The sequence below is a fragment of the Leptosomus discolor genome, chromosome 19 (assembly GCF_034619465.1).
Source record: "Leptosomus discolor isolate bLepDis1 chromosome 19, bLepDis1.hap2, whole genome shotgun sequence".
Classification (NCBI taxonomy): Eukaryota; Metazoa; Chordata; class Aves; order Leptosomiformes; family Leptosomidae; genus Leptosomus; species Leptosomus discolor.
In genome coordinates this window covers 5,463,910-5,481,307 of record NC_141409.1, presented here as the reverse complement: position 1 = coordinate 5,481,307, position 17,398 = coordinate 5,463,910, and the positions used below count along the sequence as shown (strand labels likewise).

The 17,398-nt window shown below is 52.0% G+C and overlaps 1 protein-coding gene across 1 annotated transcript in view; it reads left to right on the top strand.

Annotated features, from left to right (window-relative positions):
• The window catches only part of ASTN2 (astrotactin 2), a 354,284-nt gene that overhangs the window by 320,780 nt on the left and 16,106 nt on the right, over nucleotides 1–17,398 (top strand). The window contains exon 20 of the mRNA XM_086475491.1: nucleotides 1,216–1,357. Within this exon, the coding sequence (XP_086331617.1) occupies nucleotides 1,216–1,357 (142 nt within the window). The remainder of the gene's footprint in view (nucleotides 1–1,215; nucleotides 1,358–17,398) is intronic.

Here is a 17,398-nt window from a genome sequence, read left to right as displayed (position 1 = left end):
CTGGGCTGGTTGTACCACTGGGTTATTTCTGTGTGAAGAACCTAGACCTGTGCTTCGTTCAGTCACTTTTGCTTTAAGAAAAATAAAGAAAAGTGCAGAGAAGGGAGTTCTCCTCCTCCCTCTGCTGTGGTGTCTTGACATTTACACAGGCACAAGGTACCCAGCACTGCAGTCTGGGTCCAGGTTTCCTTATCCCAGCATAACTCTCTCAGCTGCAGCAGCCCTTCCTCCGATTCCCATCACAGGAATGAGGGCACAACCAGTGCAGCTGGTTTTTTGTGCTGCTTGGTACTTTGGGCTTTTAGTTACACTGATGTAAAATGGGAATTGAATGCAATGAGCTCTAACTGATAGACGGCCTGCCCACTGCAAGGAGACAGGTTGCACGGCAGTGGATGATCAGGCCCAAAAAGCTTGATAAATGGAGCATTTTCAGTTTCAGCTGGGTCATGATCTAAGTGTTTAATCAGCTTTATAAACCAGAAGACAAAAGAAAAAAAGATTTTCAGCATTTTTAATTAGTATTTTTTTTCCTTCAAATGCTTGTAAAGGGACAAGTGTTCTTCAGCACAGCTGAAGGAGCTCCAGTCAGAACTCCAGGAGCTGGGAGACTGCACTTGAAAGGGAATGCAAAGCTACTGATTTTCATGGAATAAAAAAAACCCCACAACCCCACAATAAACCCCAGGACATCAAGAGCAATTCCATCCAAGCTCTAAAAATGTCTCCTTTCCTGATAAACTGACATAGCATAAAACCGTGACAAGTGATTTTTGAAAGAGGCCATGTCCCCTTTAACAACTGAATGTGCAATAGGGCAGGAGAGCCCTATTTAGCTAGACTTCCAGCTCTTCTGGGGACCTGGAGCCCATCCTTGGATGGTGTTGTTGCATATGGTGTTTGCAGTAAGCCCACACATTGCCTGTATGCTCTATAAGTGCACCATTCCCCTGTCCAAGCAGTGACTTTGCACTGGCCTTGGTTTCTGCCGTGGGTCCCTGTTACAGCTGATGGCCCAGGTGTGTTTTCTGCTGGCTTTGTCCATGGGTGATATTCTCCGTATAGACTCAGGGCCATTCCTACCAGCCGCAGGCAGCGGGGCTTTGTTGATTGCCTGTGCTGCGTGGGTGCATTCTTGCAGTGTTTCTTAAATGGTCAGCAATAATTTTGCACCTGTATTGATGTTTCGGTCTTGCTCATCTCTTTGCTCTCCAGGAGAATCCTTGAGCTTTGCGGATGATTTGCTTTCTGGCCTTGCAACATCCTGTGTGGCAGCGGGTAGGAGCCACGGAGATGTCCCTGAAACCAGCCTCTATTCAGTCATTTTCAAGTGCCTGGAACCAGATGGTCTGTACAAGTAAGGAGAGGCATGTGGGGAGGTGCTGGGGGCAAGGAGGGATTTCCAATGACGTTATTTAATTGTTATTGGCCTTTTTGGTCAGCATTATGTTACACCAGACACTGAGCAAATGATGAGACTTTCTGTTTCTTTGGATGTTAGGCTCAGCTAGTGAAATGGAAAACCAGTGTCTGCCAGTACAGCGCTGGAGGCACTGGGAGTCTGTGGGAGGTTCCACTGGAATAACTCGCATTTTCTGGACTTCCAGGTCTGTGCCTGGTGGATAGGGTTGTGCCTCGTGGATGAACTGAGCTAATATGGTCAGGCTGAAGCAAGTTGCCAAATGCCTGGTGGACCAAAATAGCCAGATGTCCAAAGTGTGATAGGTGGTGTTTGTGTAAGTTGCTGTTTGTATTAGTAGGACACATATAGCAGATCAGAGAGACACCAAATCCATCTGCCCATCACGCAGTTACTTCTGCAGGGATGGCTGGCCATGGCTGTGCTGATGTTCTTGTTCACTTGACTCTTCTGAGATATTCTTTGAGCACACGGGGTCAGATTTTCTGTTTGAATCTTGTGGAGTAATTAGTGTCCAAAGCAAAGGGATAATTTCAGGATCTGAATATTAACTACTCCTTCAGTATCATTTGGAGAGGGTCTGGGTTTTTCAACCTGGCTAGTTAGCTAGGGCGTCCTCTGTCTTGAAGGGGATATCAGGAGTCAGGACAGTAAGTGAGAAGAAAAAATCGAGAAAAAAGGCAAGGAGATGGAGGAGAGACAGAGTAAGCAAGAGAGAAACACCCAGGGCTTAATGTCAGAGTGACTGTAATAATTAAAACACATTTTGTAGTGAGTAATGAAACTTTTTATGGGACCACAAAAGCATTTAAAGTGAGAGCTGGCAAATGGTCTGTCAGCGAGAACTTTTTAAGGTCTTGATTAATACTTTCCCTTTGCCTTCCCCTCCACCACCCCCCGGTTAAATATGTTGACACCCTCCGAAGACGGAGAAGCCTTTATTGCGCATCTCTTGAGCAGAGCTGTGTCCAGGAGCAGGCTCCAAGTGATACCTCTTGCCATTTAATAATTTTAAATGTTTTCTTGTTAAATATATATAATTCACAAATATAATTATTAATATCTCTGGGAACTGCGCTGCTCTGAAAAGGTGCCAGGGAGAGGCTGGAGCAACCACAGAGCTTGCTAATAACCCGCTGCCCATAAAATCAGCCAGTTGTGAGCTCTCAGCCGTTCGGTTTACGACTGCCAGGGGCACCGGGCAAGGGAAGAGCCGCTGGGATTGATGGGGAGGCTGCTGCTGAGGTGAACACACCGAGCTGGGAGCCAGAAGGTCTGGCTCTTGGGCAGCCTGGGCTGCCAAATCTTCTTCCCCATCTGCCAGGCAAGGATAATTGCACTCACCCAGCACTTTAGGGGCTCCGTGATCTAATTCCTGATGTCTGGAAGGGGCTGGGAGAGCCTTGGGTGGAAGGCAGAAGGCTTTGTCCAGGATTTTGTCATCCCTTTGGTCAAAGCCAGGCTTCTGCTTCACAGCCCTGAGGCACATTGCCATGGAGGGGTGTAAGCAGAGTTGGCGATGCCCCGTGTCCTGGGGGTGGCTGTGGGCAGCTCCTGCTCTCTGCAGGTGCCCCTGGGTGAGGGACAGTAGCTTTTTGTGGGGAGCCATGGCTGCAGGCAGCCAGCAGGCAGCAGTCCCCTGGCATCGAGGAGCTTTGGACCTCGTCCTTCTGCAGGGACAGGCCCTAGGGTGATGCACAGTGTTGGCTCCATCCTGCAGCTAATGCTCAGCGGGGCTTGGCACGCCGTTCCTGGGGCTGTGCACACTTCAGCGCACATGGATGGACCCGTGTTCACGTTGGCACCTCTGAGGCATGGACCCACACTCATGGGCATCGAAAAAATTTACGTGCACACACAATACAGCACACCCTCCTCAGCCTCTGCTGTGCCCCAGCACACCTGGGTGGACCGATACACCCACTGCCCAACAAGTTTGCATGCATATCCACACACATGCGCGCACACACGCACACCTTTGCTCCAACCTAGGACCTAACCAGCACGTGTTTACTTAGCATCTGTGCATTCTTAGATACATAGGCACAAATATTAAATATTCCTCTGTCCAGATGTCCATACAGTTGCAACACAGCACGAAGAAAGCCACAACAGTGAAATGTGAAGCTAACACTGTTCTGAGCCCACACAGACATACCAACGACCGAAACACGGGCATGGGGTCATTTCGTAAATTGAATTTTTTTCTACTTGTTTCATTTGTTTCTGTGGAAAAACAGCTATCTCAGAAGTCTCTGGCCTGGGTATAATCCTGATTATAGCCACTCGGCAGGGACATGTGCTTTTCTCTAGGCTGTCAGGTGAGCACACAGTCTGCAGCATCAGAGCTCTTCAATAGCGAATGCTTTTGCTTGTTCAGTAGTCTGAGGGTATCATGTAAACTGAGAGAGGGGACTGTGAGATCATGGAAGTCTCTTCTGCTCTGTTAATGTGTCAGATATCCTGTCTCTTTTCTTCTGTAGTACCTACGCTCTGCTGGTGATCATTCATTTGGAGTATTACCAGCCCGAGATCAAAGCTGGGCTTGAATATGAAAAACAAAACCAAAAAATGCTCTACCAGCAAACAAATAAACAAAGTCTGATTGACTCCTCTGCTTTTGAAACTTCTGTAATTTCAAAACATAAACTAACAAAAGGAGAACTGATTTCTTTGTCCTTTGCAATTTCAGCCTGACGAAAATATGTTGCCTGTCAGCCCTTTTCTTCCCCTTGCCTGCAGTACATTGGGGTTGGGATGCTAGACCCTGCACAGAGGGCTTTCGGAGGGGAAGTAGTTCATATCAGCAAAGGTGCACGTGCTCCGTAGGCTCGAGTACACACATGGACATTCCTGCTGGTCTGTCAGACACGGGTGCCCACTTGTGTGCACACACGCAGGGACACTGAGGATGGTCCTTGAAGACTGTCAAGTTTGATTTAAGCTCTCAGAAAACAACAGTCTTGTAATTCTTGAAAAATGCATCACAGGACAGGGGATTGTTCTCCCCCGAGGTCAGCTAGACCAGAGCAGTCTGTCAAGCTTCCTCCCAGGTGGATCTGGAAGAGGATGGGGTGACGAAGGCAGAGGGAGAGATGTCTATGTGTCTGTTAAGTGCTCATCTTGCATGGACCAGCCAGCCCGGACAGCAGTTAATGCCAATCAGACTGATGGTTTGGGAGCTTGGGAGCACCATGCTGTGACAGGCAACTTGTGATGCACCAAGCACCAAACACCAGTCTGGCTTGTCTCAGAGGTCAAACGCAGCCTGGAGGACTGAGGTTACATTGCCTGTGGCCCTTACGTAGCTCAGCACCCTACAAACCCAACCAATCTCTTCACTGTGGAGACAGGAGCTTCCCTTGTGCCTCCCACAGCCTCCCTGAGCCTTCAGCCCAGCTCATCCATCTCAGCTTCTCATCCTGTCATTCCTTGAGTGCCTGGGAATGCCTCTCCGCTGAGCTGTACCTGATCGGCTGCTAGAATGCAGCTTTGCCAGCCCAGCACGTTCGTTTCAGATACTTGGGGAGACACCAAGTATCCCTCAGCCAGAAAGAAGGGAAATTTTGGAAAGGGAAATGAAAACCCCCTCCAGCTCCTCAATGGAGCTGCAGTGCATACACACCAACTTCTTCCCTGCACCACAGATACTATAATTATAGATTAGATTAAATCCCAATGTTTCACTTTATTTACATTCCTGACCTAGCCTATTCATTTCCGGTGTTTGTGCCAAGAATCAGCACAAAATTTACTGGAAATAATATGGAAGTCATCAGGATCCCTTCCAGAGCCTTTCCTTGGAGTGTGTTTGTGTGCTGAGAGGGAGCATCGACTTTGCAGTCCCTTAGCCTGCTCAGATAGGGTTTACCCAGGGTGATCCTCAACCAGCCCAAAGGCTCTGGGAGAGCATGTTTCAGGAGTGTTGGAAAGGTGCAAACCCTTTCCTAGGGATTGAAGAGCAGGCACTGCCATCGGATGGAAGGGGATTCAGTTAGACCTCAGAGTGACAACACAAGGCTCCCATCCACAGCCAAGAACCACCAAGACCCGCCTGGACATTGTCATCCCCTGTAGGGTCTGGCGGCCATCACGAGCATGGCCAGGCTTAGCTAAGAGTAAGCATACTTTTTTTTTGGCAAGCTTAAGGAAAGAGGCAAAGATGTTGAGTAGAGGGAACCCGTCACGGCATGAAGAGACAGTGACTGCAATACAGCAAGCTAAATGCACTAAAGGAGCTGGCCCAGAGCAAGGCTGATTCATGTTGACTGACCTCTGCCTTGTGCATAACTGGGATAAAAAGTGGAATGGAAACCCTTGGTGCTGAGGAGTGTACTAATGCTGGCAGCAATCCGCTGCTCCTTATATGATACTAATTGTTATTGTTGGTCTTCCGTCAGGAAGACACGTGAATGAGCACTAGAGCAATCAGAGACAGATCCCAAATAGCTCAGTGGCATGGGTTAAAACACATCTGTTGCAGCCCTTGGCTGAGTCCCCTGTGTGCACAGGAGCTATGCTGCTTCATTGAATCCACTTTTTCTGTTCCACATGCTCTCCAGCTTCCTGAAGCCGAGGGTGTATGGCTGTAGTTTCTTCTGAGGCATTCTTGGCTTGCGGAAGCTCAAACAAGGCAAGTCAGGAGTTGAACAAGTGTTTGCTAAATCCTAGGCCTGTGTTCTAAATGCAGGCTCGTCCTTCCTCAGCAGTTTAGGGTTGCTTCAGACTCGGGCTGCCCAAATGCTGGCTCGGATGTGTAGTTGTTTTTGCTGAAGTAAGTCCAGCACCCAGCTGTCTGGGCCCATCTGGGCTACGTGTGGTTCACTACAGTGGACGTGGATTGGCCCATGAAAGATGGTCTGTACAGGGAGGTCAGGGGTTCAGCAGAAGGAGATAATCTCTCTTTCTGCTGATAGTAATGAAGTCCCATGTGTAGAGGAAGGTTGGGCTCCTGTTGAAGCTTCCAGCATTAGGAGAGTACACACATAAAAGCCGTTTCCTCATGGCCAGTCAAGGCACTGGAGGCTCTTCACAACTTTGCCGTTGGCTCTACTGAGTGATTTAAGATCACTTTGTCTCACTTTCATGTTCGTCTGTTTGCCTCTCCCCTTCCAGGACACAAGGAATTCACTGCTTGGCATGGATGTTTCTTTTATCTTGTAGGGAAGAAACAGGTCAGGAGAAGGGCAAATGGTTTTGTTCTTGTTGGCCATGTCCTGGCTAGGGAAACTGAGGCAGGGAGAGGTGATGTGACATGCCTGAAGCTCTTCAGTGGTCTGGAGCCGAGCAGAGTCAAGGGATGCCCTTGCTCACACTCCACATAACCCCACTTCAGGAGAGCACTTAAAAGAATTGCTTTTTTGGTCAGGGGATTAAGCAATGCCTCCTGCATAAAAATACAGTCTTCTCTTTCTAATTATCTCATGCAGTCTGGGACCCAGATACCTGAGAGTGCACATCAAGGAACCTGAGACATGCCCTCGAAAATGCTGCTGGCTGACTTGGTGTCTCACACTCTCCCCTCTCTCTTGTTCTCGATGTGCCGGTGATTTTTTCCCAGCAAAGCGAAGCTGGCAGCAAAACGGCTTTTTTTGCACAGTACTAGAGACAGCAGGCGATGCCGCTGTGCCAGCTGGAGTTTCCCCTCTGTTGCCAGAGCACAGATGCAGCTCCTGCCACCGCCCCTCCATCCTGGGCACTTAGCAGGAGCGATGCTCGCTCGCTTTGCGCGGGACAGCACCAGGGCTTTCGCACCAAGAGGCAGTGTTACATCGCATCTGCAGCTCCAGGGCCTGCTTGCAGTCTTGCTGGGGTGCACACAGCCCAAAAGGAGCTCTGCCCATGCTGATCCTGGAATTTAAATTATGGGCAAGCATGATGCAGACGGATCCAAGCAGGCTGCGTGTGAGCCAGCCCAAGCCAGACGCAACACGGCTGCGATCGCTTGGCAGATTTGCACCTGCTCTGCCGAGCCAAGAGGAGAGCAAAGGGGTGTCGGACGGGCTGCAAGCCTGGGCTGGGAGGGCTGGTCTGCAGCAGGATTGGAGCTGGTGCCTTACATAGTACAGTGGTGGTGATGTTTTCCTCCTCGAGTCTCTGTTAGGGTGATTGTCCCTTCACTGTGCCTTGTTTTGTGGCTGGATAGCTCTTGTACACCCCAGGCAGGCTTTGTCTCTGCAAAATGATGGTCAGATCTGCCACGTGTGGGTTCATACGTCACTAGCCAACACTTTGATGTTTGAGTGGGCAGTTTCTGCCTCCTCCTTTGACTGGTTGCCTGTGCCCAGTAGCAGCTCAACCTGCTATTTTCAGACAACTAAAGTATTTAGTAGGCTAATTCTACTTAGGGAATGGCCAAAAGCAGCTCAGCTGTATCCATAAATAGCCAGGAAGGATGTGACAAGCCGCTCTGGTGCCCAGGTGTTCAGATACTACTGCACCCACAGGTCTTATCTGAACCTAGAGCTATACCCACAGCCCATGGAGTAAATCAGCTCAGACAGACTCTGAATGGGACCCCAGGTTCCAAAAGCTGAAGATATTTGCCCTAAAAGGTGATGCGTATCCAGATAAAAAGATAAGTCACAAGCTAATCCTACCTGCCCGTCTTTTTCTCCACACTCTAGAGGCAAAGTTTGGATGCCATTACCAACAAGATCTGTCCCAGCTCAGACCAGCAATGTGCATATATCTCAGATATGACCTGCAAGTCCATAAAACTAGTTAAACATTCTTGTTTAATTTTTCTAAAGGACACCCGCAGCACATATCCCACCCCTTCCTTTTCCTGTAGCAACAACAGCACAGAGAGTCCCTCACCAGCCTTGTCTCCCAGAAAGCGCTTTGTTATCTTCATTTGCCTTTTTTTTTGGTATGTATTTAAAAAAAAAAATCTTTTTTAATTTTTGACTTGTGCAGAACATTACATCTGTAAGCACCCGCCTCCTGATCATGCCACGCTGGAGTTTATCTACACACAACGACCCCCTCCAGCTCTGCCACCCTTCTCCCTCTCAGGGTCGTGGGACAAGGCTGTTTCCCAGCTGCAGGGTGTTTGTTGGGGGGGGCTGTGAAGGTGATGGAGTCCCTGCACAGGCGGTTGCTGAACTCAGCAGCTTTCCAGTAGATCTTGAGTGACTTTTAACTTTTTCTTTGGGTTTTGGGATTGTTTCCCCCCTGCAGAAGAAGTTTGCTTGTATTTTCCTAGTTTGAAGATATTGAGTGCATCTGGGCTTTTCTGTGCTGATCCCATCTTCAATTGTGGGGTCTGGCTCAGACCCCATTGCGGTCGATGGGAATTATTATTCCCCTACACCTCAAGCGGCCTTGGGTTCTGACGATGGAGCAGGAGTGTGGTAGGTCATGGTCTGCAATCGGTCCGCTGCAACTGCTGCGGAAAAGGGGACTTGTCAGGAGTGCCCACATTTTGAGACCTTTTTCAGTTGTCTGTCCTGAGACTAGAAATGCCTCAACTGCCCAGGTTCACAGCCCTCAGTGCCTGTCTCAAGTTATGTTAGTGCTTAGATGGTCAAGACCCTGCTGCAGAACCTGTGTTTGCAAAAGCAGCCGGTGAATTCAGCGTCTCCGTATTTGGAGTATCGTCTTCAGGGCTTCACTGGCAGAGCCTCAGCTCGTGTTGGCTTGAGCTGAATTTGCACCAGAGTAGGTCAGTGTAAAATGGAGGCGCTCCAGATTAGCAAGTAACCTCAAAGCAGCTGCTTCTTCCTGAGTTTGCCCACCTGTAAAGCAAACATGTTAAAACTGAGCTACATCCTTTGCCAGGTTTCCTATACCGTGAGGAGAACAGCATAATAAAATGGGAGAGAAAGCCAAGAAATAGCTGCTTGGTTGCAGAGGTGGGATCTACATGGTGAGGTGGGTCTTGCCATGGGTGGTGCTCCCTGCTGGAGCTCTGCTTGGTCTCCCTGCTACCTCATACTGCCAAGGGTATTTGCCTGGAGTACCTTTAGAGTGATTTCTCCCAGCACGTGCCCTTGTTGCTCCTGATCACCTCACACGCACACTCGCTTCCCTCATCAGGAATGAGATAAATTTGATTATACAGCAATATGGTTTCTGTTACGAAACAGGGAAAGAAAATACCCTGGCTTTCACTGAAAACCCTCAGAGCCAAAGCTTATGTCATAATTTAAATGTTTCTAAAAAAAGAAATAGGGTCTGAGGGTTGCTTTCTGTTCAGGGGCTGGTGGATGGAGGAGGCGGTGGGGCAGAGTCCTGTCTCCACGAGATGAACTGATGGAGCCCGGTGTGGAGACTTGCTGCCCTGGCAAGAAGGGGTGCAAGGGGAGCCCCGATTCAGGGAGCTCAGTGACGGGTCCCTGGGAGATGTTTGCCCAGACACCTGGGGCCAGTGGCTGGGCGGCAGGCAGCTCAGTGAGGTGGGCTTGGGTGCTTACCTTGATTGAGCTCTGGGCTGTCATAGCCCTGAATCAGGTTCTGTTGCTTTTCTTCCATCTTTCTGCCTCTTGATTTCTGCTGGGGAAGCTACAGGGCAGCACACGGCAGCAGCAACCTCAGCTACCTCTGGAGCGTGCCAGCCCCTGGCATCGTTTTCTCCCTCCTTCTGAGCATCTCCCACTGCCCTGCGGTTACGGAAATAGCCTCAGCTCTTAATCTCGTTGCACAACCCCCAGCAGAAGGGCCTGCCGCCTGGCTGGGATACTTTCCTATTTTCTTTCTCTCTGGTTTGCGTCATTGCAACGTCTCCGTCTTCCAGCCTTTCTGTGACAGGGTGTGGGGGGAGTACGTATCCTGCACACAGGAGGGTCTACACGTGCCAGTGCCAGTTTCTTGCATGGGGTGGGGGATGCTGGGGTGTGCTGCTTGGTCTCTGGGAGACCCACCCCAGCCTGCTAGGGGAACCTCTCAGAAGCGGCACCCTGAACCATAACACTTCTTCAGGGCCCTTTGACGTGTCACGAAGTGAAAGGATTTCAAGCCATTACTGCTGCCACAAGTTGTACTCTTGGCTCTGCATTGCGCCTCCCTTCTTGTGGGAGCATCCGTCCTGCATGGGCAAGGACTGATGTGTGTCCCTGGCTTGGGCAGCCTGTTCTCCACGGGAAGCTGCTGTCTGAATAAGAGCATCTTCTTGCTTAGTTGTCCCAGAGCAAGTCTGGGATAATGCACCGGAGTCACATCGCTGCAGCTCTCCCTGCTTTACGCCTGTAAGGTAGACCAAGACAGAAACAAGGACTCAGTCTCATCCCCACCCTCTGCCCTGCCTGCCCAGCCACCCTCATCCCCATCAAGGCAGTATGCAGGGGACTGATAGGGACCTGAAGCTGGCCTGGGATAATCCTATAAACCCAAACTTTGTGGCACTGCCGCAGGCTGTGATGTATTTACCCAAGTGACAGCCTGCTCAGATGAGCGCTACCAGTGTCACCTGCTCTGTCCTCTCTGCCTCTTGTGCTTCTCCCCTCTGGGTTTGGGGAGTTTGTGAGGTTTGTGTACATTTTGTGCTGCTGCATCCCCGTGGGTGCTGCCTTTTGTTAGGGCTGGACCTGAGTGCAGAGAGATCTATGGAGGACGACCCATGTGCATTATGGGTTTGGCTCTGGGGGGCTGGAACACCTCACTTTGCTGGGGGTCTTTCCCATACCAGCAGCAGGAGCAGGCACCTTAGTGCTACCCAATAGCCCTGTAAACCCACCATCCCCTAACCATTGTCCCATAGCCCATCTGAGCTGAAATCATGGCCAGACCCTGCTCTAAATAACCTCTGGGTGTGCAGGTGTATTTTGAGATGTTCGATGGGGACACCTGTGGCTGGGCACGTGTGGGGCAGCATGTGATCGTGCGGCTGGTTAGCCCCGTGCTCTGGCAGATGAAGCAAACCCGTTACGCAGGGCTTTCCACGTCATTGCAACCAAGAGCACCGCGGGGAACAGAAAATCCTAAATAGTGCCGGAGCCCAAAGTGCTGCATCTCGAGTTCCCCTTGGCGATGTACCCCGCACCACACTCCCCAGGCAGCAGCTTGCTCTGACATCCCTGTGGCTCTTCCATTGCCTACCCAAACCTTCCTGATCGCTGCTGCAGCAGAGCTGCCCCAGTGCAGCCCGCCCGTGGTGTGAAGCCCACGCCATGGTGTGAAGCCCACCTGTGTCACCCCACATGGCTCCTGAGCTCTTGCAGGCCACCCCCAGCTTGCAGCTCTCTCCCTGGCTTGTACCTGCTGCACAGCCACGCGCTGAATTGTTTTCCGAGTGGAAACATGAGTCGAAGTATTAACTCCACAAGGGCCTTTCTGTGCAATGCACAAGGATTAAATATTTATGTTGGCAAAAAGCACGTAATAGGCAGCTCAAGATCAGAGATAATGAAATTGAGGTGTGTGGAGAAAGCAGGGGGAGGCAGGGGGCTTGCAGGAACAGAAGGGAGAGGGACCCAAGTGGCTTGTAGTATGTGTGCATGGGTTTTATTAGTGCCCACCTGTTTGCGAGGGCACCCCAGCCGCAGCCCACGAGGGAGTGCAGAGACCAGCCATTGCCATTCCTTGCGGGCACACCAGGAGTCACCTGGCTGACTTTCTCTTAGAGCCGTCTGAAGTGAGGTAGGGCTGGGACTGTCCTGGAGAACATGACTGGGCAGGGGTGAAACCCTGTCTGTGTCATCTGCAAACGATGTATGATCCAGAATCATTAATAGCGGTGATATAGGATCCCTCGCTCCTCCAGACCGCTGCAGTCAAGGTTATTTACCGGTGAGTGTATCCGATCAGGCAGCAATGTGGTTTGGATTATATGGAGGGTTCCCGATGGGGTCAGGAGGATGCTCGTCGCAGTGACCGCAGCACACCGAGCGGGGAAGGCCCGTGCAAGCCTCCATGGTGGGTGTTAACGAAGAGTCCCGCAAGGCTGGGCAGCAGGGCTGTGCGAGGGGAGCGGGCAGGGGCGAGGTGCGTGGCGGGAGGGCGCTGGGCGATGCGGGCGGGAGGACCCGCAGGAGGAAAACAGGGAGCGCGTGCAACAGCAAAGGGCACTGCTCTTTCTCAATTTATTATCTTTATGAGACAACAACATCTCTCTCTTTCCACCCAACAACAAATATCGCGGAAGGCGGCGCATGGGGGGTGCGAGTCCCGCGCCGCGCTGTGGGACTGCGGCCAATCGCCGAGCCTCCGGGGAGGTATGAAACGAGGCATGAATGGAGTGTTAGGAGAGAATGGAAACTCTCCACTGGCTCCCAGGCCGGCTCTCTTGCGGGGGGTCCCTTGCTCACGATGACAGCGCTGCCTCTCATAAACACGCATTTCCTCATCCCCGTTTGTTTCTCTCTCTTGTGCAATCTCTTGTACCAGACGGGAATGGGAGTGAGTCCCAATGGTACGTGAATGTGTTACAAAAAACCTTCCCACCCTGCCACCAACGAAGTACTGAGAAATAACAACAGGGTTTAAAAGAAAAAAAAAAAAAAAAAAGAGAAAGAAAAGAACGATGGGGAGAGCTGGATGGATTTGCTACTGGCCATGAGTTATTATTCTGAGTGTAAACTCAGGGGCATGGCTATGCTGGTAGTCTGCAGCATCAACCAGCGCTCAGAAGCCCCCACTGCTTTTGGTGCTGTGCGTCCTTCTGGGAAAAGGAAGTTCCTTCCCCAAATGACTTTCCTGGGTGAAAAAACATGGGACAAAAACAGGGACAAAGTAACTTGGCTGAGATCACATAGTGCTCAAAGCAAGAGACGGTCCCAGCTCCAACCTGTCTGCCCAACACCACCCTCCTTGCTGGGTTGTTTTGCCTGGGGTGCATAAGGAGTGTGGCTGCCACCCTGCTGCCAGCCTCTCCTGTCTGTGCGGATTGGCCAGGCTGCCCTTCTTGAGCAGCACTGCTAGGACTGTGCACAGCCAGGGTGAGGTGTGATGCTAAGGTGTAGGAGCGCGGGCAAGTCCTGAACGAGCAGTAGAGGGAAGAAGGTCTCCTGGACCTGGGCTGGTGGAGCAGGGATGGAGGAGCTGTGTGTAAGCTCTAGCTGCAGAGGAGGACAAACTGCTGGGAGTTGCAATCCTTCCACACAGAGGGAAAAGCAAGGGAAGAAACCTGGAGGGAGCGATGTCTCCAGAGCAGCATTTGCGGGAGAGCGAGGCTGGCTCCACACCTCCAGGAGCTCATGAGCACGGCTGCCGCAAGGACGAGGCACTCTCCCGAAGCAGGGCAGCAGGTCTCCGTTCCCAGCGGAGGCCTGCTGGGGGTAGCAGGGCTCTCGCTGCGGGCTGGTCGGCTGTATAGCCATCATTTCAATAAAGAAATGATTAAAAGGGGGTGGAGGGGGGGGCGTGGGGAGAAAAACCCAAAACATCTGTTTTACTTCAAATCAGGGAAGATTCCTTTGCTTGCAAGGAATGTGTAAATCATGCCGGGCTGGGAGATGTACATAACCCTGCCTGAAAGCTCCTCTGCACTTCAAACGAATTCTAACGTGCTTACTGGGATTTTGTTTTTATTATTTGTTTCGGGCCCCCCCTCTGCCCTGCCATCCTACCCTCCGCCCTCCCTGTCTGCCTGCCGGAGCTGTGAGAATCTCCCGCTTGCTGCCAGCCCCTCGCCCTGTCCCTTCTCAATCCAGGGACCTTGAGGTGCTGGGGGAGCAGTGGGCAACAGTGACCACAGACCTGGCTGGTCTCCTTCTGCCAGGGCTCGCTGGCACGCAGCATCCCTGCCTTGCCACCATCCTCCCCCCATGCTGTCCCCACGCCGATGTTGCGGGGCCGTTGCAGGGACCCGTTGGCCACCCAGTTCAGGGCGCAGATGCCTCTCGCTTGGAGGCTGGCACGTTTGGATCCTGCCTGGGATGCTGCAAGCGTGGTGAGCGGAGGCGTCCCCCTCCTCCAAGCCGTCCTGTTGTGTGCCGTTATTGGTATCGTGCTTTGTTTTGCTTTGTTTCATGCGGAGGGTGAAGCTAGGGCTGGCCCAGGGTGCTGGGGAGAAGCCCAATGGAGATAGATGGACAGCCTCTGGTCGTAGGGGTGCACAGCCACCTCCCCGTGCCCTCTTACTAAGGTGACTTGTCCTGCACCAGAGGGACCACCCTCAGGGCTGAGGACAGGCTCCGCTCCCTGCAGTCGATGCAGCCCTTCGCCTTTCTTCTGAGGCTGTCAAGCAGGAGGCCCTATTGTGGTGGCTTATATAAGAACAGTCAGCCATCAACTTGCTTGACGTGGACCACCCACTACTCCTCAGATGACACTGTCTTTTGAAGTTGCTACCAGCCTGGGCTGGATTTCAACCAGCAGCCCAGATGGAAGCCAAGCCCCCAGGAGGATGAGAACAAGCCCCACGAAGGGGATCTCCAGGGGTAGCAAACTGTGGAGTGTCTGGTTCTTGTTTAGAGTGACTGTGAGGTTGGGAGGGGCAAACGTTTCCCAATTTGCCAAGGGTCACAACCTTCCTCTCCCTCCATCTCCCCAGGGCCAGCGATGGCCACGCTTTGCAGAGCGTTGGTAGGTTGAACGGCTGGTATGGTTAGCTGTGAACATTTCCATTGTGGAGCTCTCTGCAGGGTTCCAGGGCCTCGCTCGTCTCTCCTTTCTCCCTGGCACAACTGGAGGAAGAGTTTGATTTATTCCCTCTCTCCTTCTGAGCAGCCTTCTTGTCTCCTGCAGCCACAGCCTCCCCGAGCCCTGCTGTCTTTTCATGGAGGAGGACAGCAGACATCCCTGGAGTAGCCCAAGTAAGGTACTAAAGTGATGTGTCTCTCTTGGGAGACCCACCCAGCATGCAGGACTAATGCTTTCAGATGAGGCTGAAAGCCACTCACCCTTAGATCTGTGTGAAGAAGACAAACAAAACCTTAATGACTTACCCCTAAACGTGTAACCTTCGTGGAGCCGGGACTGGAGGCTTCGGGGTGTCCGCAGCCGAGGGAAGAGGGGCAGGGTTATGCCAGACCGAAGGGGAGAGCAGAAGGTATTGCAGCAGGAGGGAGAGAGGATGCGGGTGCTGCCGGGGGGTACCCTGCCCCTGGGAGTGGAGGGGGTGCTGGCCGGGGGGTTGTGAAAGCTGGAGGGCGTTGCAGTGCCTCTGTGAAGGCTGTGGCAGGACCTGAAGGACATGTGGGATGCAGAGACTGGGGAAAGCCCTCCCTGGCCGTGCTGCACCCAGGACAGCTTGATCCATCACCAGCTGTTGCTGAGGCTCTGCCGTCGGAGTGGGATGAGCCCCTGCGGTTTGCAGCCTTGGGTGTTGATCTTAGCCATGCCATGGGGGGAGTTGTTCCCGCAGCACAGGGAGTCAGAGGTGACTCGTTTGGCCTTTGTCCAAGGGCTTTGTCTGGGATCTCCTGGTGAGTCCCAGCAGAGCAGGGGCAGACTGGTAGGAGCTGATTTTGCTTCACTGGAGACAGAAGCACCAGCCCATAGTCGCTCAGCACCACCTCCTTCTGGTTCTTCATTCCACCAAAAGATATTAGACTCCACATCCTGGGTGACCTGAGACCTTCTCTGGCCTTGCCAGGCAGAGGTGGGGAACACCATGCCCCAAGCCCTGAGGCAGGCAGTGGAGATTGGTGAATTCCTGGGCCAGTTCTTGTTGCGTTGCCTTTATAAGCACATCTGCGAATCTTCATCCTCACAGCCAGCATGACAAAAGCAAGGACACAACTACCAAGAAATATGGATGACAAACACCCTCTATCCATTATCCCCAAAGCTGGTAATTCCATAGTGATCCTGCTTTTTCTGCCATTATCCTGTCCTCAGAGTTCAGAGACCATCCTTGTGGGATACCCTAGAGGGTCTGCTGGGCATCTTCAAGGTAATAAGAGTTCTTGCTCCTTGGAGCACGCCTAGGAGCCAAAGCCCCAGGGTTGCAACTTAGGCTGTGTTCATGTTAGCTCGTGTTGGGGTGACTTTTTTGGGTGTGCTGTCCTTCTGCCTGGCCAAGGAACCATTCGCTCATCCACATCTCGTCTCCGTCAGAAGCTCTGTGCCGTGCAGTGGCCTCTCTCTCCGGGGAAGCTTTCTCTGCTCTTCCTTCATCAGTGGTGTAAAGCTGCTGCTGAAAGGATGTACTCTCGAGCGTGAACCATGCACTGGGGAAATAGAAACCTTATCAAGGGTGAGGGATGATGGAGTAATTATCTGCTCCTTGCCAGTGGTTGCAGGGAGCAGGGGCAACAAAGGAAGAAATCTGTAAGACGGAGAAAAGGTCAAGGGGGGACAGGGGGCACTGCAGGTGCTCTCAGCCCTGGGATGGTGAAGGCATCCTGGGGACGCAGCAGCCAGGAGGGCTGCAGTGACCATGCTGCACCTTCTGGGTGAGACCATGGCCCTGCTGAAACCAGCTGGCATTTTCCCCCTCATTTCCAGTGAAACATGTTTTCACCTAAGGCAATCTTGGCACTGCTGCTTGCAAGGTGTCAGGCTGGCAAAGGGGCCCCTTGTGGGATCTTGGCCCTCCAACACAGGTATCATTCAGGAGGAGGGCTCTAGGGAACAGAAGGTGGCCTGTGTATCAAGGCCCTCTTTCACAGCCATGGCGGTACTGGGAGTCACTGCTCTGGTGGGGTTTATTGACAGGGTTTCAAGGGGAATCTTGGGAAACTGGGACCGAGCAGCTGAACCTGGGAAGGTGAATGTCCTACCGGGGGTTTCTCTAGTGATGGATCCAGGCAGTAGCAAGAAATGGCCAGGATTTTTAATTTCTTTCTTTCCCTTTCATCCTTTTTTTGGATCTTGTTCGACAGGGATCCGAAACAAAGAGACTGATGAAGTGCTATAAGGAGCAAGAGCTGAGCGAATCCGCATGGTAGCTTGGCTCAGGCGTGCAGCGTCTGCCGCGCATGCAGAGGGGAGTCGGAGGGACCAGCCCCGCTGCAGGTTTGGCTTTCCATGGCTTCGTAGCTCAGAGATAGAGGGCAAGCCTAGGAGACCTGGAGCAGCATGGTATGGAGACAGCATTGCAGTGCCAACAGTCATGGAGCGGCATTTTGCCGTTCCTTGCCTCTTGAGCTGATA